The following is a 22,583-nucleotide window of genomic DNA, read 5'->3' as shown; positions in this document are numbered from 1 at the left end:
TATTTTTTATTTAATTCTTTGCCTGTGATACCTGAAGAAGTTGAATTTCAACGAAACTAGTCGTATCTTAACATTAAACTTTTCTTTCTCTGTATAGAGTCATTTAAATTCATTTTTATATACATTTTCTACCGAGTAAATTATGATCAATAATATATATATATATTTAAGTGCATACTTTGAAGTCTGAATATTTTATTTCTTTTATAACAGATATTTTAGACAACAGTCCAATCATTTCAGATGAAAATAGGCATCAGGTAAGTTTTTTTGTTTTTTTTAACATGTAAGTCAGCAAATAAAAAAAGTTTCTTGTTATTTTTAGGTGTAAATTGTAATTCTTCAGAACCTCTTTCTCAGACAATTTTATGAACATGCTGGCTAAAAGTAGATATTGGCAAGCCTATTGACAAACCTGTCTGCATATCATAATACATTATGAATCTCATGCACAACACGTTGGTCATTTTAAATGTCCCTCACTACCACTTGCCTGTAAATCCACTTAATGTAATTCATCATTATCAGATTTCTGATATATACCCTCAAGGAAAATGTAGGATGCTATTATAAGTACTACATGAAAGTTTACATTATTACAAACTTCTCGTTGACAGTTTTTCTCCAGTATCACTGTTATTTATTATCTATATTAGTTCAGTATTGTCAGATCTCATATTTCAGTCCTCTAAGGTACTTCAAACTGCATTCATTGACCTAGATGTTAGTCTTTCTCTGGTTCTTTTTCCTTCAATCATGGCTTCAAAGACCTCTTTTGGTAACCTTTTCTCTTTCTGTTTGAATGACCATACCACCTGAGATTAGCTCTGCTAACACATTCCTGGATGCTAACAATGTTGAGTTCTTTCTAATATCCTTGTTTTTAATATGATATTGCCACTAATGCCATCTGTACATGCCCCTAATCTTTCTCAGGACTCTCATATCTGTCGTCTTTAGTTTTTGATCAACTGCTTTATTTCTAACATAACTCTCAGGTCCATAAGTTAAAATAGGTTTGTCTTGTATACTGTTAGTTTAGTGTTTTGACTATCATCTGATTTCTCTTTATTCCATATAAATTTATTCATCTGACTCCCCATCATACCAGCTTTCCTTATTCTCTTGTCTGATTCAGTATTTAATTTTTCACCTTCCCTCAGAACTAAATATAAGCCAAGATATTCTACTTGTTCTTTAAGTCAGGATGCAGCTGACATTTCAATGTTCTTGCCTATTTTCATAGTCTTCACCTTTTCATTGCTGATTTTCATGCTAAATGTTGTAGCAGTTACTTAATTTAGTTAATTAATCCTGTAAACTTGTACTGGATTTATTTAAGAGTATAACATCTTCATAAATTGAAGAGCTGATCTTGAATACCTCTAATTTTGATTTCACGACTAATGTCACTTTCTCTCATTATGTGATCCATATAGATAATGAATAACAGTAAACATGTGTTAAGGCTTAAGTGCTGGGAGAAACTCATGTTAAAACTTTATTAAGAGTGAAACAGCACCAAGAAAGGATTCAAAATGGTATTTAATTCTTCCAGTATTTCTTCTCAATTACAGCATCATCAGGAAGTAAGGCTCGTAACACACACACAGGCAGCACAAAATTAAGTGAAACATGTGGACAAAAGACCAGAGTCCTGACTAGGTGGGGGCACCCTGTGTGAACACCTGTTGGTGACCTAGAATGTAAACTGGGATCTCAAAATATTAGTGTTTCTCATATTTTGGGTAGTTTTATTCAGCCATATTTATTTAAATGAGATTGATTTTTGAGAGCAGCAGCAGATTCTAAAAATAGTTTAGTTCTTCTAAATTTACTGTGATGGAGCATGATGGTTTTTTCCAGTTGATTCAGTGAACTGTATCCAAAGCATGGTCTGGAAGGCCAGATTGACCATAGTCATGACTGCAGATGCTTTATGTTCTTCCATGCGGATGGTAGCTGATCTTCCTGTCTGTTCATAGCAGACAAACTTGCAGGAACAAGAAACTGTATACACCTAGAACTGAGAGAGGAGGGAATTTGTCTTTAGTGGAGCAGATAAGAATAGCTAGTTTTAAGTGGGGCCTGAAAGTGGTGCAAAGATTGCATTTCTTTAAGAAATACAATCCTCAGTTTCAGTGAATACAATAAGAAAATGGATATCATTCTTTGATACTGCTCAACCTTTAGATCATGATCCCACCAAATTGCCAATCAAGAAATTAAAAAGCCTACTCAAAAAAGTTTCTTCCTGGCCTCCTGACATCACAAAGAATTGTAACCTCCTTAATCCCCCCCCCCCCCCCCGATATATGGTTTACCTAAAATTCACCAATCCAGTTCTACTCTTAAGACACATTCTCCATGTTATAAATTATCCTTATCCAAACAGTTAGCAAAATCTCTTGCTTCCCCCCCCCCTCCCCTACTGGTCATACCACATCATACATAAAAAAAACTCTTCTAATTTTAAAACTCTATTGCAAATCTAATTGTTAACGATGCCGATGCCGAAGAAAATCTACTTTATTGAAACAAACGCATTTAATGAAACTATTTATTGACACAAAATTATTTAAAAATCAATAAATCTTCAACTGCCGATAATCCATCGCAAAATCAAACATAAGCAATTAAATGACGATCCTTGTTGCTATTTGTTGCCTCATTAAGCTGAATTGAGAATAATTGGTCACAAAGCTTCGACAAAAGTTGTTGCTGCATATCCTCACATATCACCAATTCACCGAGCAACAGTATCATTTGATAGAGATATGCACTGTAGTTGTTTAGTAAAACTTTCTCCAAGCATAGTTTCCACGATATCAATCGCAGCTGGCAGAATAAGGTCTTCTCCGATAGTGCGGGGCTTTTTGCACCTAGCTATTTTATATGCAACTTTGTAAGATGCTGGTAAAGCTTTTTTAATGCTAGATTTTTGCATTTCAAAACATTTCAGTTTAACAGCAAAGACCTTTCGAGGTTTGTTAACATACTCCTTATGAAGTGTTTCCAAATGTCTTTTAAGTATATTCAGTTTCATGCTATCAGCTGCCAAAATTTTCAAACAAGTAACACACAGTAGTCTTTCTTCATCATTTACTTTAGTCTTTGTAAAACCGAAATCTAAATATTCTGTTGTACTTTCTTGATTTTACTTTCAGAGTGATATTCTGTGAACCTGAATTTGTTGATGTCGGCGCTCCATAGTCGTCAAATGCCCGCTTATGTGCAATTAAAAATTTATCCATTTTTCTACACTAGAAAAGATTGTTTTTATGTCACAGTCGATGTGAATAGGCGTAAAATAATGCCGACCATCGACTTCTCACTGTTGTAGTGTTACTGCCATCTTGCCATTTCAAGCCTTATTTATACTCGCAGAAACATTTCCAGAACATTCGAGGCTTCCGTGATGGAATTGTGAATGTTTCTGAAATGCCAATATGATTCAACGGTCTGTGCAGTGATGCCAGATCTATACAATTTTCAAAAGATTTAATGACATATTTAAATTTATATGAATATTTAAAAATTGTAATTACTTCCTAGTTTGTTTGTTTTTTGTTTTGTTTTGTTTTGCTAACTTTTATGGGTTTTGTCAGTGTCTCAACACAAGAATTGAAAGGGGGGGGAAGGTGGGGGAGGGTGCCACAAAACTAATATTAAAAAATGGAGCACATGAAAGAAGTTTGAGAAATGCTGCCTTAAATGACATCTTATTGCCTTTAAAAAAGTGCTTCCCCACTTGACCTCTCAGAGACCTCTTTTCCTTTCCTATTCATTCTGGTTATTTCTCGTGGAAGAACAAAATTCATAAACAGATAGAGGATACCTCTATGGGATTTCCTCTCTCCCCCTTTGCCAATTTTTTCATTGAAGATTTTAAAAAACAAGCTCTTGACTCAGCACCTCTCAAACCTTTATCTGATTAAGATATGTAGATGACGTGTTTGCTATTTGGTGTCTCATGTCCCAGACACATTAGACTTCTCTGTCACTTCAATAGTTCTCACTCTAGAATCCAATTTACAATGGAAAAGGAAACTAATAATAGTCTAGCCTTTCTACAGAACAGAGTTCAAGATTGGTACTATCAACGTAAGAAGCATCAATACAAAAGAAATGGAACTAGCAGAAGAATTGGATAAGTAACAGATTGACATAATAGGCATGACCAAAACAAAGAGGACAGAAAACAGATGAAATCTTTCAAGTTACAAATACAAAATGTTATATTCTGATACTTTGGCAATAACTATCAGTGAAAACAGGGAGTAGCTGTAGTATTCAATACTAAATATGGGGATAATCTTCTTGAATGGCAGGCAGTATCAATTAGAGTGATGTGGACAAATGGGGAACTGGACAATGACACTTATTTGTGTTTATTGTCCCATTGAAGGTTGTGCCAAGAAAGAAATGGAGGAATTTTTTCAGGCATTAGAGAAGCTGGCTCAATGAAAAAGGAAAAAATTGGTCCTTGTTGGAGGTCTAAACAGCAAAGTAGGAAATGATTACCACACATAGAAATGTTTTGGGAAAATTTGGAGAAAAGCACAAAGCTAATAATAATAGTAAATGTCTGCTGGATTTCTATTTAGGACATGGATTAGTTATTGCTAACCATATAACATAAAAATGTGCACAAATTTGCATAGAAAGAAGATGAAAGAAATAAAAGTCTCATTGACTATGTTATAGTTGAAAGCAATGTTTTCTCACTGGTTCAGGGAAAACAGTATACAGAGGATTTGAAATAGGAAGTGATCACTATTTAGTTTTGAACAGGCTCTGTGCTTGGGCCAATGCTGTTTAATTTGTATATAAATGATATAGGAAATGGCTTAAAGGGAGATATTCAGTTGTTTGCTGATGATGCAAAGTTGTGTAGCGCAATAAAAAATCAAGCTGATGTTGAAAGTTTGCAGGATGATTTAAATAAGCTGGTAAAATGGGCAAAAGATAATGGATGTCAGTTCAATGTGGAAAAGTGTAAAGTCATGCATTTTGGGATTAAAAGATTACCACCTGTGTACTACATTGATGGAATTCTTGTAGACAAGCTTATACATTGGTTATGCATTATTAAAACACTTAAGGAATTGAACAACGTAGTTAAGGATATAAATTAAACTTTAATAAATATATATATATATTTTTTTTCGATATTTCGGCAACGTCACGTTGCCATCTTCTAAAGGAACTTACAAAAAAAGTTACGTGCACGTAGGCACTACAACACAGAAACTGGGAATGAAGAGATGAAGCTATTGTTCTCCTAACAGTCCTGATGGTGCCCTCTAGCGGGCTAAGTAGGTGTTCTTGGCCGTTGGGCTGAAGGTCTGCTGATGTAGGCCTCCCAAATTTGGGGCAGTCGCATACGACCAAATTTGTTGAGGTTTGGAGAATTTCTTAGGGCTGAGGCTGATTCCATAAAGAGTCTTTCAAATTTGTATTTCCTACGGTGTATCACTGTAGCTTTCTTCCACCGTATTCTGTGGCGTGTATCCAGAGCATGGTCCGCAAGCCCAGAATGACTGTATTTGTGAAAACGGATGTAGTCCTTGTGTTCCGAAATTCTGATATTCGCTGTCCTGCCTGTTTGGCCAAAGTAAAACAGTTTACAACTGCAAGGGACCTGGTAAACACCAGGTAGGTCTAGCGGAAGTGGTTGGTCTTTAGTGGAGCGGATAAGGGATGCCAATTTTCTGTAAGGTTTGTAACAGGAGGTCAGGTCATGTTTTTTTAAGATTTTGGTAATCTTTTCCAAGGTGCCTCGGATGTAGGGAATGGTGATGGATTTAGAGTAATCCTTGTTGTGGAGGGGGGGGGGGGGATCTGTGGTTTGTAGGTTCTAATATTTTTTTGGGGGGGGTAGCATTGGCTGAGAAAGTGTTGAGGATGTGATTTAGTTCAGTGTTTAGGGCCAAGTCGTTTGAACAGATTAGTTTAGCCCTGTTGTATAGTGTTTTTCCTTTAGAAGATGGCAACGTGACGTTGCCGAAATATCGGAAAATATTTATTAAAGTTTAATTTAATTTATATCCTTAACTACGTTGTTCAATTCCTTAAGTGTTTTAATAATGCATAACCAACGTATAAGCTTGTCTACGAGAATCAACATCATCTATGGAGATACAATTGCACGGAAGGCCCGCCAATATGGTAAATTGAAATTGAAGCTATCTAGTCAATTTAATCGTCTAGCGTTCCTGAAACGCTGCCGGGATAATAAAATAATCCCGAACTGTGTAAAATTCAAGCACCGGTTTGTGTCACAAAAAGCTCTCCGAATATATAACCGTGCTAGCTACGCGTTGCTACGCGAACAAATCACTGCCACGCGGTCGTTAGCGGACATTAACAAAGCTATTCGTGCCGTCGAAGATGAGCTTTTGTGCATTTTGAACCACGAACTTTGGTCAATTTTACATGACATCTCATGTACCACTGCCGAAAAAGAATTTAAAAAAATACGAGGCCGACAGATGAAAAAGTTCGAAAAATTAAAAAAGAACTCTAACATCTTTCCAAAACCTGCTACCAACACTAATCAACCTTTCTTCAGTCACCCTGAAGCCTGAAGCACTCAACGCACTGTCACGTGGACACAACTTCGCCATTCCTCCCAATAAAATACCTAGTGAGGATATTATGATCCAGATCGAACGCGGAATCTGCCACCTTCCACATCAAGTCGCCAACAGTGTAAGACTGGATGTAGCCTGTGTCCTTTCCATAGCAAGACCACCAAAAACCAACATATCCAATAAGGAATATAAAGCTCTACAGGAAATGAAGAATAATAAAGAATTAGTTATCACCAAAGCGGATAAAGGAAATGCAACTGTAGTACTTAACCAAAAGGACTACACAGGTAAGCTGAATGCTCTTCTATTAGATCGGGCCACTTACCTCCCTATCAATTACAATCCCACCAACTCTCAAATTAGAAAACTTCACAGGCTCCTTAAGAGTCACTTCTTGGCCTGTAGAAGTTACCAACAGATTAAAGCCGTTTAACTCTATACCCCTCCCCCCCGTATTTACGGACTCCCAAAAATACACAAAGAAAATGTGCCATTACATCCCATAGAGGATGGCATTGATTCCCCCACATACAAATTAGCTAAACATTTGGCCAAAGAGCTCACACACTATACTGGCAACACACCATCACACATAAAAAACTCAGCCTATTTCAAAGCCAGCATAGAAAACCTTACACTCCAACATACTGACATAATGGTCAGCTTTGATGTCTCCTCTTTATTTACAAATGTTCCACTCAAGGAAACTTTAGAGCTAATCCAAGCTAAATTTTCTCCCGATATCTCAGCCTTATTTCAGTTCACGATGAACTCAGGCTATTTCGTTTGGCAGGGAAAATTCTACAAACCAATAGAGGGGACAGCCATGGGTTCACCACTCTCCCCACCCTTGGCCAATTTCTTTATGGAGACCTTTGAAGAAAAAGCCTTAGCCTCTGCCCCACAAAAACCAACCATATGGCTTCGCTATGTTGATGATGTGTTTGCTATTTGGCCACATGGCTCTGAAACACTTCTCTCCTTCTTAACACACTTAAACAACCAACACCCCAGAATCAAATTCACTCTAGAAAAAGAGGAAAACAACAGCCTCCCTTTCCTAGACACACTAGTCACCCGCCAGCCTAATGGCACCTTGGTTTTCTCAGTTTACAGAAAACCCACCCATACAGGCAGATACATTCACCAACAATCCCACCCCTCCCCCTCACAACAATATGGAGTAGTGAAAACACTATACAACAGGGCTAAACTGATCTGTTCAAACGACTTGGCCCTAAACACTGAACTAAATCACATCCTCAACACTTTCTCAGCCAATGGCTACCCCCCCCCCAAAAAAAAAAAAATCCAAAAAATATTAGAACCTACAAACCACAGATTCCCCCCCCCTCCACAACAAGGATTACTCTAAATCCATCACCATTCCCTACATCCGAGGCACCTCGGAAAAGATTACCAAAATCTTAAAAAAACATGACCTGACCTCCTGTTACAAACCTTACAGAAAATTGGCATCCCTTATCCGCTCCACTAAAGACCAACCACTTCCCCTAGACCTACCTGGTGTTTACCAGGTCCCTTGCAGTTGTAAACTGTCTTACTTTGGCCAAACAGGCAGGACAGCGAATATCAGAATTTCGGAACACAAGGACTACATCTGTTTTCACAAATACAGTCATTCTGGGCTTGCGGACCATGCTCTGGATACACGCCACAGAATACGGTGGAAGAAAGCTACAGTGATACACCCTAGCAAATACAAATTTGAAAGACTCTTTATGGAATCGGCCTCAGCCCTAAGAAATTCTCCAAACCTCAACAAATTTGGTTGTATGCGACTGCCCCAAATTTGGGAGGCCTACATCAGCAGACCTTCAGCCCAACAGCCAAGAACACCTACTTAGCCCGCTAGAGGGCACCATCAGGACTGTTAGGAGAACAATAGCTTCATCTCTTCATTCCCAGTTTCTGTGTTGTAGTGCCTACGTGCACGTAACTTTTTTTGTAAGTTCCTTTAGAAGATGGCAACGTGACGTTGCCGAAATATCGGAAAAAAAAAAAAATATATATTTATTAAAGTTTAATTTAATTTATATCCTTAACTACGTTGTTCAATTCCTTAAGTGTTTTAATAATACATTGATGGAAAGGTACTCCAAGAGATTGATGAGGCTATGGACTTAGGGGTGTTGGTAGATAGGGAGATGAAGTTCAGAGGACACATTGCTAAGGTGTCCAAGATTGCACATAGGATTACTTGGTTGTTGAGGAACACACTGACATCCAGAGATAAAGAGGTTATTATTCCCCTTTATAAAGCATTGATACTTCCACATTTGGATTACTGTGCTCAGGTCTGGTCACCTGGATTCCTTGGAGATGAGGAGGCTGTGGAGAGGGTTCAGAGAAGAGTGACCAAGTTGGTGAGTGATATAAAAAATGTCCCCTACATTGATAGATTGAGAGCTTGTGGATTGCAGAGATTGGTTGATAAGCGAAGAAGAGGGGACATGATAGAAACATTTAAATTACTGAAAGGTTTTTATAGGATTGATGCAGGGGAAATGTTTCAGCTATGTGATAGCGATGGAAGAACAAGAGGTCATCTCTGGAAATTAAAGAAGAGTGTGGTTAACAAAGGTGTCAGAACAAGGTTTTTTGCCTGGAGGGTGGTGAACGAGTGGAATTCATTGCCCGACTTAGTTGTGAGCGCTTTGTCTGTAAATGAATTCAAGAAGAGATATGACAGATATTGTTTTGCTAGTTTGGGTCTCCCGCGATGGGTCTACTGACTCCATGGAAGTACCCGTAATAATAATAAAATTTGAACTTCATATTGAAAAGAAGGGTATATATGAAAGTTTTAAAATGAATCAAGGTTGAGCAACTATCAGAGGTGAACTGTAGAATACAGGGGAAAATGTAACAAAGCAAAGCATTGTGTAAAACTAGCTAAATAAATTCAAGGAGAGACTTTGGTAAGAACAAGAAAATAAATATCAGAAAGGTGGCAAAAGAATTCTGGAGGCTATTGAAAAACTTAGAAATGGAGGAAAGAGTATTGTAAAAGGAATCAGATATGATGAAGGTGGCATTAAAACTGAAGATAAAGATATTCTAGATGTATGGAGTAATTACTTTGAAAGATTGCTAAATGAAACGGGCGGTATCAGTATGATGGTAGAAAACAAGAATGAGTCAGGAATACATATCCATACTTGAAGTAGAAAAAGTCGTCAAAACCTGAAATGTGGAAAGGAAGCTGGAGTAGAAGAAATTTGGCCAGAAATGTTCCAATATGGAAGTATAAAAGTTTCAAAGTGGCTGCATTGCATAATTCAGAAGGCTTGGTCAAAGGTTTGACTTCCAGATGTTTGGATCAGAGTTCTCATAGTACCCATCTATAAAAAGGGAAATAAAATTTGAGATAAAATGAATTTGAGAATTACAGAGGTATTTCCTTCCTGAGTGTACCTGATAAAATTTATGCAAGTATACTTGAGAAATGGCAAAGAAAAATTATGGAAGGGATGCTTGTTAAATAACAAGCTGGATTCAGGCCAAATAGAGGTTGTCAGGGTCAGATTTTCACTTTAAGGCAAATAGTTGAGAAATTTAACAAGGATTTGTATTTTAAGTTTTGTTGATCTGGAAATGGCATATGAAAGGGTGCTAAGAGGAAAGCTCTTCAGAACACTACAGTTATATGATTTAAATAGGATGTACATCAAGCAGAATATAGTCTCTATTTAAGCTGTAAGTCAGCAGTGAGAATTGAAGAATGTACAGGAAGATAGTTTGAAGTAAAATCAGGAGTGCGACAAGGGTGCACATTATCTCCACTGTTATTCATTATCTATGTGGATTACATTTTGAAGTAAAGTGATAATTAATCTGATATCAATTCATATTTATGAATTTAGGGACACAAAACACACGTGTTGAAATGATTATTTTACTTATTATTAATAAAATAACACTTGACGTTTCGACCCCTGTATTGAGGTCATCATCAGAAAAATACATGTGTATATGAAGATGAGCTAAATGCTCTTGCTCTCTGCAAAGTTAAATTGAATCTACGTTGTTAATTGATCTTTTACTTAGCCTGACCTCTAGTGTTAAAAAAAAAAAATTCTCAAGTCCTTCAGGACTTCTACAGTTCAGGTTGCTCTACTAAGATTTTCTTCTGGACTTGTACCGTTCAGGTTGCTACTGAATGTTAAAAAAAATAAAAAAAATAAAAAAATAAAAAAACTTCACCAAGTCTTGTATTGAGATTTTTCTTTGGCTTGTTCTGGTTGCTATAATGGTTGTAAATGGGTCCTCCACATTCTTGTAATGGTTAGACCGTCATTTTTGTTCAGATTAGGATTGTGTTTGAGCATTTCGCATGCTTCTTTAAATTTCCTCTCGAACCAGGTTTTGGTGTGGTGTAGGGACTTAGTACTTTTTCAATCAATCTCAACCACCTGAGTGCATGGTCTGAAAGGCCGGGTTTTCCAAAATGGAGATATTTAATGTGTCGTTTGTGTTCATCCTTCCTAATTGGGATGGTTCGCCCTGTTTCCCCTATGTATGGTAAGTTACATGTGCATTGTATTTTGTAAACCCCTGGGTGGGCTAGGTGTCTTAATTTTGTCAGGGGTTTAAAAGTGGTTTTGATGTTGTATTTGTGTAGTGTTCTGTCTATTTTTTCTGAAATGCCTCTAACATAAGGAATGGCAATGATATTTTCGAAATCTTTTTTGTTTTTAGTGGTGTCTCTGTGGAGGATCTTGTGAATAGTTTTTTTACTGTATCCATTTTTTATAAATGTATGGTTGACGATCTCATATTCCTAGTTTAGAGCTTGCTCATTTGAACAAAATAGTTTGAGCTCTGTGTTTAAGGGTGCTTATGACACCTAGTTTTTGTGTTGTGTTGGAATTTTTGTGAACTGGCCTGTGTGTGGGTTTGCGGTAGACCGAGAAAGAGAGACAGCCTGAGGGAAGACGTGTGACAAGTGTGTCTGGGAAAGGAAGAGGTTTATTTTTTTATTTATTATTTTTTTTTTTTTAAATTTCAATGATGAATTGGATACATTTGTGTTGTTTGTTTAGGTGACTAAGGAATGTATTTAGTGCTTCGCAAATTAAATTAAAGATGCTAAGTAATATACTTGGTTTCATCCTTTATCCAAATGTCAACAAATAAAGTTTGTGCGTGAAGTCACTTCACGCACAAACTTTATTTGTGCTACTTGTATATAGAGGCAAATGACTTCGCATCAGTTGCCTTAGCATCTTGTAATGCAATTCACATATCCTTACAGACATGTATAATGCTATGCATTATGCAAAGTCCACTACTGTGTTTTGACCTTTAATGAGGTCTCATCAGTGGTAACTAGACCGAGAAGTGACACCAAGGTTGAAATAATGCAGAAGTCATATTTCCTTTTTCGAGTAGCCAGAAGGGGTCACAACTTATTATTAAAATACTCTGGATTGGAGATAGATGTTGAAAGTTTTTCCACTTGGTTATACTATAAATTAAAGATGTTGAAAGTTTATTATATATATAAATTATATATAAATTAAAGATGTCATGAAATAATATTCTTGGTTTCCTGCTTTAGTCAAGTGTAAGCAAACAAAGTTTACGTGTGAAGTTGAAAAAAAAATAGTATGTACTTTTGTCTGCAAAATGGCCTGAACTGCATCTTTCATCTTATTGTCACCTGCAAATTCTCTTCCTCAAAGGTCTTTCTTCAGTTTTGAGAAGAGGTAGTAGTTACTAGATCTGGGTTGTACGGTTGGTGTTGTCTTCTGGAAGTCACAGTCCTTCACTGCAGCTTTCGCAACAGTAGCTGTATGTACTGGAGGATATCTTTCATTGATCTGTTTATCATGAAGCAGACGAACACCATGACTCAGCATTCCTTGTCTCTTCTCCTTTATGGCATTGTGCAGGCGCAAAGCATAATATTCTGCATTCACAGTGGTATTCCTTTCCTTGAAGTCAATCAAGAGAATTCCCAGCAATTCCAAAAGATTGTTGCCATGATCTTTTGGTGGACTGAGTGACCTTGGCTTTTCTTGGCGGTGCTTTGCTTGGCTTGCACTACTTCATGGATTCACTTTTGGAAAGAGGATCATAATAAAGGACAATGGTTTCATCCCTGGTGACAATGGATTCCAGCATTTCTCTCTGATTCTCTTGGCAAAGCTCTAAAAACTTGCAAGGGTCACACGATGCTTCTACTGAATTGAAGAGAGAAGTCAGGGCACCCACCTTAGATGGTTGAAGCTCAAAGAAATCTCAGCAAGGTTGGGGCAGCCTTGCTGAGATTTCTTTGAGCTTCAGCCATCTCTCATTGAGTAGTTCCTCTTCAAAAAAAGAGACATTTTCCTCAGTCATCACTTCCACAGGCTGACCATCATGAGGATTGTTTTCGATGCTCTCTCTTCCTGGACGAAACTGTTTAGCTCATTCCTTCATGGTGGAATATGAAAGAGAAGCATCCCTCATAAACACCATCCAATCGCTGTTTGATAGCACTTGGAGAGAGCTTCTTTGGTGAAAAACTTTATCACAGTGCAGTACTCAATTTTTAACATTACAGCCACTTAACGTGTCAAGTGTTAGTCAAACGATTGCCTCCAATTGAATGATGCAGGTAGAGATTTGAAACTGGTACACTAAACTAAACTCCTAATAAATGGTGCTAAATGTCATGCATCATGTTTTAAATTGGTGTGAATTTTGTATGTCAGCCAGAAAATTTGGAACCTACCTCATATTTTCTTGATGTGATCTTATGTCATCTTGAAATTATAGAAATAAACAGCAGTACTCACTAAGGAAGAGTTTTAAACAAAGTTATTTCACACTTTCTTTATTTTAACAATTGAAACTTATTGCTAGTTAATCTACCAACTGAAATAGGATGGTAAGTTTTATAGTAAACTTAAGACAGTTGCATCACGTGACACCAGTACACACAATACTATGACAATGAACCAGTACTTATATTTCATTGCCAAATTCAAAGGTTTAGATTTTATACCCAGAGATGATCCTTTGTTTCAGCAGTTTTTTTTTTTTTTTAAATGTAATCTTATATGCCAATATATACAGTAGTAATAACACAGTCCAACACAATTTTTGCTGACTTTTATATGAGACTTGTTTTTTACTAATTTGGGTGTGCTGATTTAAAATATCAAACCCATTTTTCTCTATCACGTCAGGTTTTTCCTCTATGGCATTTTCTTTTTGCTAATTTGTAAGTTTTTGATAGTTTTTAAGGAGGCAGTACTATTTAGAGGATCAAAAAAATCGATTTTTTAATATTATTTTCTGAAAGTATGTACTTTTAAAAATCTGTTCCTAACTTTTTATCAAGAAATTCGAAAAATTCCTGAAGATATAGCCTATTATTCAAAGCGGTGCGCAGATCAGAATCGGAGCGCTCACCGCTCTCGCTTGTTAGTAAACGAATAAATGCGTAAGAACCTGCAAACAACACGTACTGGCGCTTTGAATGCGAGAGAGGTCAATAATTAGATACATAAATACTTAACAATATTCATTAAAAATTACAAGAATATTTATAAAAAAATAACAATTTTACTTACACATGAGTTTCAGGGAATAAATTTTTGTTTGTAGCAATTTCTGCTGTGTGTTCTGTTTTGGCAATCCTTTGAATACTCCAACAGTAGTCGGCCATCATGTGAGAATCCCATCTTCCTTGGTACCGATCTTCCATAGTTTTTAAGTCTTGATGAAATCTTTCGCCTTGTTCATCGCTTACAGCACCTAAATTCTTGAGAAATCTATCAAGATGACTGTATAGGAAATGAAGCTTTATGCTCATGTTGCAACCTAGGCGCTGGAAATTTTCAAGCATTGTTTCCACTAGTTCTTTGTAATTGCACGCATTTTTTGTCTCCAAGAAAATTATTCGCAACCATCGTAAATGAAGTCCAGACCTCTTTCTCAATTTCATTCATAGAGTTGATGAAATTTGGGTCTCTCATTAAAGTTCTAATTTGTGGTCCATCAAATACACCGGCTTTAATTTTTTCATAACTAAGTCGTGGAAATTTTTCACATATGTATTGGAAATAGTCACCTTGTAAATCTAAAGCTTTAATATACTGCTTCATAAGACCTAGTTTGATGTGTAGAGGTGGAAAAATGATATTTTCTCTGACGATTAAAGGTTGATTTATAACATTCTGTTCTCCAACATTTAAGGATATTCTAAGAGGCCAATGTTTCTGACTCCAGTGTTGGTTTCTAGCTCGACTATCCCAGAAGCATAGAAAACACGGGAACTTTGTATATCCTTTTTGAAAGCCAAGTAAAAAGTTCACCATTTTAAGATCCACACAGATGATCCAGTTATGGTCTGTATATTTTAATAACTTCAGAACCTTTTTAATGTCCTCATATGTTTCCTTTAAGTGGACTGAATAGCCAATAGGAATTGAGCCACATACATTCCCATTTTGTAGTAAGACACACTTGAGACTTCTGCTTGAGCTGTCGATAAATAAGCGCCACTCATTTGGATGATATTGTACAACACTCATTTCAGTTAGTAAACCTGACACATTGTTACAGTAAACAAACCCACACTCATGTTTAAAATATTGTACAAGATTACTTTCCCTGCTACGATAAAAAGTTATCTTCGTATCTTGCTCCAGTAAGTTTTTTTCATTTAATCTTGAAGCTAACAATTCCGATGATTCCTTTGATAGGCCCAAATCTCTTACTAAGTCGTTCAATTCCGCTTGAGTAAAACGTTGCAGTCCAGAACTAGAAATTAAATTTTCGTTGTCTAAATCAACATCCGGGTCTTGCTCCTCAAGAACATCTGGCATATCCCGATCATGCTCGTTCTCAAGTAAAGGAAGTCCTTTATAAATTGGCACGGCTATTTCATTGGAATGAGCAACTGGCCGAATTGCTGAGTCGAGACTTGGATACACAATTTTTTTCTTATTCTTCTTATTATAACCAGAAGTCTGAACTAAACAAAAATAGCAATCATCTACGTGATTTTTCGGTTCACGCCAAATCATTGGAATGCCAAAAGCTAATTTTTGGCGTTTTCCCTTGCTCCACTGTCGTAAATTTTCTACACATGACTTACACACTTTATTTGAAGCCCATGACTTGTCCTGATCTGCAATTTTTACATCAAAGTATGCAAAGTACACTTTCTTAACGAAATCAGTGATATTTGTCCTTTGACTGGGAATAGTCAAGCTGCCACAAATGTAGCAGAAGGAATCTACACTATTGACATATTTTCGAGTAGTAGACATGATGTATTTTCTTCACTGCCGACTAACATGCAATTAACAAGACAAAGACTTGCCAGAGACTTTATTGAAACGTTATAAGCACTCATCATACTTTCACGATCGATTAACGATTGACTGATTTCGATCATTCTTTGTCCGCTATGACGCATATAGCATTCATTTGTTTTAGGCAGTTGTCATCACCTACTTTTCATCACCTAAATGTATTAGGTCGGTATCGACCTCTCTCGCATTCAAAGCCCAGTACGTGCCATTGCAGGTTCTTACGCATTTATTCATTTACTAACAAGCGAGAGCGGTGAGCGCTCCGATTCTGATCTGCGCACCGCTTTGAATAATAGGCTATATCTTCAGGAATTTTTCGAATTTCTTGATAAAAAGTTAGGAATAGATTTTTAAAAGTACATACTTTCAGAAAATAATATTAAAAAATCGATTTTTTTGATCCTCTAAATAGTACTGCCTCCTTAAAACTATCAAAAACTTACAAATTAGCAAAAAGAAAATGCCATAGAGGAAAAACCTGACGTGATAGAGAAAAATGGGTTTGATATTTGAAATCAGCGCACCCAAATTAGTAAAAAACAAGTGTCAGATCATAATCAGCAGAAAAAAAATTTTTTTTTGTTGGCCAGTGTAATTAATTCTCAACACAACTACTTAAAAAGGTAATGAATTTCACTTTGAATTTTATATATTCTCCAATTCTTTCTCATTTGTACAATAACTTCTCTCTTACACTATTGTAAAATGGCATGCTATTTGAAAAAATCTAGATGATCCATCTGTTGTTGAAATATGTAACATTGTTTATTCTGTGCATCTTTGTTGTTTTTCACACTTTAATTGTCTATTAACAATTTAAAAAAAATCAGAGAAAATAGTTTGATACCATATTTCTGTTTTTCAAAGGTTCATCTCATCAATTTTCAATGAATATCCTCAAGCAATATACTAGATATTATAATAGTATAACACAAGATTTCATGACTTCTTTCCCATATAGCAGCATTCTTCAAAATTGGTCTATTATTTGTTGATCTAATCAACTTTTACATTTTGATCATCTGAGCCACTCAACTGCATCACCTATCCTGATCTTCCAGTGGGTCTTTTTAGTGCCATTTTTGCTTCAAGCATTTATTTCTCTAATCTTTCATCTTCTAGATCTCTATTTCATATGTTAAAATTAGTTTGAACACTTTAAGCTTGAGGTTTCTGTTATGTTATTTTTGAAGATGTAAGTCTAACTTCTGTATAAATTTGTTCAGCTGGCTTCCTAGCATGTAAGCATTCTATTAGCTAACCAGAAAAACAAAAGTTTGTGAATGTTTTTTGCAATGTTAATATTTTGACAAAAATATATAGAAGTTGTAGATGGTACCTATCCAGCAGTGCTTTAGTAAGTATAAGTACCACTGAGTCATTTGATACCTTGCAAGTATGAAATGTAGTTTAGTAAAATGGTGAAAAGTGAAATGCAAAAAAAAAAAAAAAAAAAAAAAAAAGCTATTCCAGTTAGTTATTCAAACATGTGTAAGAGTATAACACAGATACCACAAAAGCAACTAGTAAGATTTTCAAGATATAGTGAGTGGACTCGTAGTCCATAAACAATTCGAATTATAAGTTAAGGGGATAAAAATCCCTTATTGTTTTTCAGCCAGTAAGCGAAACTAAGATCGAAAACTACGATCTGTAATGTTTCATGCCGACGAACTGTCAGCGTATCCAAGCGTAAGTGACCACTTGGTAGTGCCACACCATGGCAACTCGTTGCAAAGGTGGAGCAAGCTCCCTCACTGTTCTTGATATTTTCTCATAATGTAAAACACACAGCTCTTAAGAGATGTAGTACTGTTTTACATTATGAGGGGAGGTCACTACCCAGACCGGTTTCAACCTTTTTTGAGGTCTCATCAGTGAGTAGCTAGACCTAGAATATCAGAGTTTAAGTGAAGAAAACTTACATACTTTTGCTATACGATTGCCCGAAAGGTGTGTCACTATATTATATTATAACATAGTATAACTAAGATGAAAAGCCAAACGGCTAATTTTTTCTGGCGAGGTTGATATAAGTTAAGGGGATAAAAATCCCATGTTGAAATAGCCGTTTGGCTTTTCATCTTAGTTATACTATGTTATAATATAATATAGTGACACACCTTTCGGGCAATCGTATAGCAAAAGTATGTAAGTTTTCTTCACTTAAACTCTGATATTCTAGGTCGTCTAGCTACTCACTGATGAGACCTCAAAAAAGGTTGAAACCGGTCTGGGTAGTGACCTCCCCCTCATAATGTAAAACAGTACTACATCTCTTAAGAGCTGTGTGTTTTACATTATGAGAAAATATCAAGAACAGTGAGGGAGCTTGCTCCACCTTTGCAACGAGTTGCCGTGGTGTGGCACTACCAAGTGGTCACTTACGCTTGGATACGCTGACAGTTCGTCGGCATGAAACATTACAGATCGTACTTTTCGATCTTAGTTTCACTTACTGGCTGAAAAACAATAAGGGATTTTTATCCCCTTAACTTATATCAACCTCGCCAGAAAAAAATAGCCGTTTGGCTTTTCAACAATTCGAATTGTTTCATGTGGTGAGTCATTACACTTCTCTCCTCAGATTTTGTTGAGTATATTATCTGTGTAGAATATACTTGCTATTGTCCATTATGAGTTTCTGCAAAAAAATCACAGAATTTTTGCTTATCATAACTGCAATGATAAGCAATAAAAAGAATACAATGCTTTTGTGTTTAACCACAAAAGCATTGTATTCTTTAAGACACTGCAAAGCCACGTGGTGCATGTGACCCAGACAAGTTCCACAGCTTTGATTAGTAAATTCTGTCCCAGTTTCCATTGATCATCATCTAATTAGAATGTTTTCTTATGACTTGACAGTTATATGGGTTGTCTTTAGCATGCAGAGCCAGTTTCTTTTCATACTCAGACTTTGCTTTCCGTACAACATTTGTGACTATTCTAGCCTGCTGCTTATAACTATCATAACAGACATCATCCTTGTGCACACAGTATTCCTTCACATCATTCTTTTCTTACGAATCTCTTGCTTAATAAGATTGCACATCCATTTGACTCCTACCCTATTTATTCTTCAAACTCTCATGACACATTCTGATATCATCATCATCATCAAATTCCTGCCATGTACCCTCAAGGGGTGTACAGGATATGACAGTACTACATGAAAAAATTACATCATTACTAACTTCCTATCTACAATTTTCCTCCAAATCAGTCTGTTACTTGTCAAGACTCCAACATTATCAGATCTTATATTTCTATTGTCTAAGGCACTTTGAACCGTATCAATCCACCTATATCTTGGTCTTCCTCTGGGTCGTTTTCCTACCAACCTGGCAGAGAACACTTGTTTTGCTAATCTTTCCTCTCCCATTCTATTTAAGTGACCATACCATCTGAGATTAGCTCTGCTAACGCATTCCTGGATGCTGACAATGTCAAGTTCTTTCCTAATATCCTCATTTTTTAATATGATATTGCCATTGATGCCATCTGTTCACCCCTCTAATCTTTCTAAGGACTCTCATATCTGCGGTCTCTAGTCTTTGGTCAAGTGTTTTACTTCTGACCCAGCTCTCAGATCCATAAGTTAAAATTGGTTTGAACACAGTCTTGTATACAGCTAATTTAGTGTTCCGACTAATTTCTTTCTTATTCCATATGAATTTATTCAATTGACTTCCCACGATACCAGCTTTGCTGATTCTGTTGTCTATTTCTATATTTAGTTTACCATCTTCAGTAAAAATTGTGCCTAAGTAGCTGAAATGTTTTACTTGTTCCACAGGTTCTCCATTCACAACGCAGTTGACATTTTCAATGATTCTGCCTATTTTCATTGTCTTTGTCTTTTTATTGCTGACCTTCATACCATATCTATTACAACAGCTATTCAATTTAGTCAGAGAATCTTGCAGACTTGTAGCGGATTTATTTAGAAGTATAACATCATCCGCATAAAGCAAAGAGCTGACATTAACATCTCCAATTTTGATATCAGGTTTAATAGCACATTCCTTCATAATGTGATCCATATAGATAATGAATAACAGAGGGGATAATGTACATCCTTGTCTCACACCAGATTTAACATTAAACCATCTTCCTGTACTTCCTTCAATTCTAACTGCTGACTCACAACTCAAATAAAGACTAAGTATTGCTTGATATAATGCCCCATTGACACCATATAACTGCAGCGTATTGAATAGCTTCTCTCTTGGCACCTTGTCATATGCCTTTTCCAAATCGACAAAACTTAAATACAGATCTTTGTTATATTCCCATGCTTTCTCGACTATTTGTCGTAAAGTGAAGATCTGATCCTGACAGCCTCTATTTGGCCTGAATCCCGCTTGTTCTTCACCAAGCTTTTCTTCCACAATTCTTCTCAACCGTTTCTCAAGTATACTTGCATAGATCTTGCCAGGAACACTCAGTAGGGAAATACCTCTGTAATTCTCACATTCAGTTTTATTTCCCTTTTTATATATGGGTACTATGAGAGCTCTACTCCAATCATCGGGAATTCGTCCCTCTGTCCAGGCTTTCTGAACTATGCAGTGCAGCCACTGTAAGACTCTTATACCACCATACTTTAGCATTTCTGGTCGAATATCATCTACTCCTGCTGCCTTTCCACATTTCAAGCCTTTGATGGCTTTTTCTACTTCAAGTATGGATATATATTCCTGACTGCATGCCTGGTCGGTGTTTTTTATCACTGTGCTGTCATCACTGCTTGTTTCATTTAGCAGTTTTTCAAAGTAATTACTCCATACTTCAAGGATATCTTTTTCTCCTGTTTTCATTTCACCTTTATCATCTCTAATTCCTTTTACAGCACTCTTTCCTCCATTCCTAAGCTTCTTCAATAACCTCCAGAATATTTTGCCACCTTCTTGATATTTATTTTCTATATTCTTGCCAAAGTCCTCCCATGACTTTTGTTTAGCTAGTTTTACACACTGTTTAGCTTTCTTACATTTGTCTCTGTATTCTCTAAGAGTAAAAGCTGACTTATTTGCCAGGAACTTTTGATATGCTTTCTTCTTTTCCCTCACTGCCTCTTTAACTTCCTGTGTCCACCAGGGAGTTCTGATTTTTTTATCTTTGCACACAACCTCACCACATGCCTCTCTGGCAGAATCAATCAATGTTTCCTTCAGAGTTTGCCACTGAATCTCCAAGGTTTGATTCCCGTTCTCAAACTCTTTCATTTTCTTTTCAATAATATTTCTGTATATTAGTCTACAGTTCACATCTGAGAGCTGCTCAACTTTTATTCGCTTTAAAACTTTCTTACATGTTATTCTTTTCAATATGAAATTCAATTTTATCCTGCTCAAGACTAAATAGTGATCACTTCCAATTTCAAATCCTCTGTACACTCTGGTGTCCTGCACCAGGGAGAAAACATCACTATCAACAATAACATAGTCAATGAGACTTTTCTTATTCCTAGCCTCTTCTCTCCATGTGAATTTGTGCACATTTTTATGTTGGAACATGGTGTTAGTAATAACCAGTCCATGTCCTGAGCAGAAATCCAACAGATATTTGCCATTATTATTAGCTTTGCTCTTTTCTCCAAATTTTCCCAAAATATTTTTGTATGTCTCACAATCATTTCCTACTCTACTATTTAGATCCCCAACAAGGACCAACTTTTCCTTTTTCATTGTGTCAGTTGCTTTTTCTAAAGCCTCAAAAAATTCCTTCACTTCTACCTTAGTAGAACCTTCTGTGGGACCATAGGCATAAATAAGTCTCATTGTCCAGTTCCCCATTCTCATATTTGCCCACATTACTCTACTTGAGACTGACTGCCATTCAAGAAGATTAGCCTCGTATTTCATACATTCTGATATTGCATCATTTAAGTATTGTTTATTTATGTTATATACATTTAGTGTTTAGCACAGTTTTCTCCTTTGGTATTGTGTCATATCCTTTTTTGATATCAACAAAACTAAAAGAAAGTATTATATTCCCATGATTTCTCACCTCTTTGCCATAAGGTAAAAATCAATCTGATCTTATCATCTCTAGCTTATTCCATTTTTTACTAATTTTTCCTTCAAGAATGTTTGTTAGTCTTATTAAGTATGTATGCTTATATAAATCTTTTATATTTAATAAGGAAATTTCTCTCTAATTCTCATATTTAGTTTTATTTCCCTTTTTATAAAGTAGTACAATGAAAGCTTCACTCCAATCATCTGGAATTTGACCTAGTAAACAAGTTTTTTTAGATTACACATTAATTAAATAATTTTGTTATGTTATTACATTCATATCTTCCTTAGTGTGTTAGGTTGAGTGGCCTGTCATGGCCAAGTAATTTGGCTTCTTTGCTGAAGCCTAATTAATACTACAATAGGAATGTTAATCATATCTGTAAACATTATTACATCATATTTCAGGTTAAATATTTACTCCAACTGCCCTTCCACATATAGGTTTCTGATGGTTTTTCTACCTCAAATATTGATATATACTGCTAATTTCATTTCTCCTGGATATTTTCCTATTGTTTGCTGTCTCATTTAATTTTTTAAAATAATTTTTCTATACATCCAGAATATTCTTATCTTCAGTTTTCATTTCATCTTTATGATCTTCAGTTTCTTGTACTCTT

General features: G+C 36.0%; 1 protein-coding gene across 1 annotated transcript in view; it reads left to right on the top strand.

The window, feature by feature from the left end:
• The window catches only part of LOC150108112 (cytosolic 5'-nucleotidase 3-like), a 133,776-nt gene that overhangs the window by 55,876 nt on the left and 55,317 nt on the right, over positions 1–22,583 (top strand). The window contains exon 4 of the mRNA XM_090390601.1: positions 214–260. Coding sequence (XP_090246727.1) covers positions 214–260 — 47 coding nt within the window. The remainder of the gene's footprint in view (positions 1–213; positions 261–22,583) is intronic.

The sequence above is a fragment of the Typopeltis vanoorti genome, chromosome 3 (genome assembly GCF_054136105.1).
Source record: "Typopeltis vanoorti isolate ZY-2024b chromosome 3, IOZ_Tvanoo_1.0, whole genome shotgun sequence".
Lineage (NCBI taxonomy): Eukaryota > Metazoa > Arthropoda > Arachnida > Uropygi > Thelyphonidae > Typopeltis > Typopeltis vanoorti.
The sequence above is the reverse complement of the archived record's forward strand: the minus strand, read 5'-3'. Positions and strand labels throughout refer to the sequence as shown.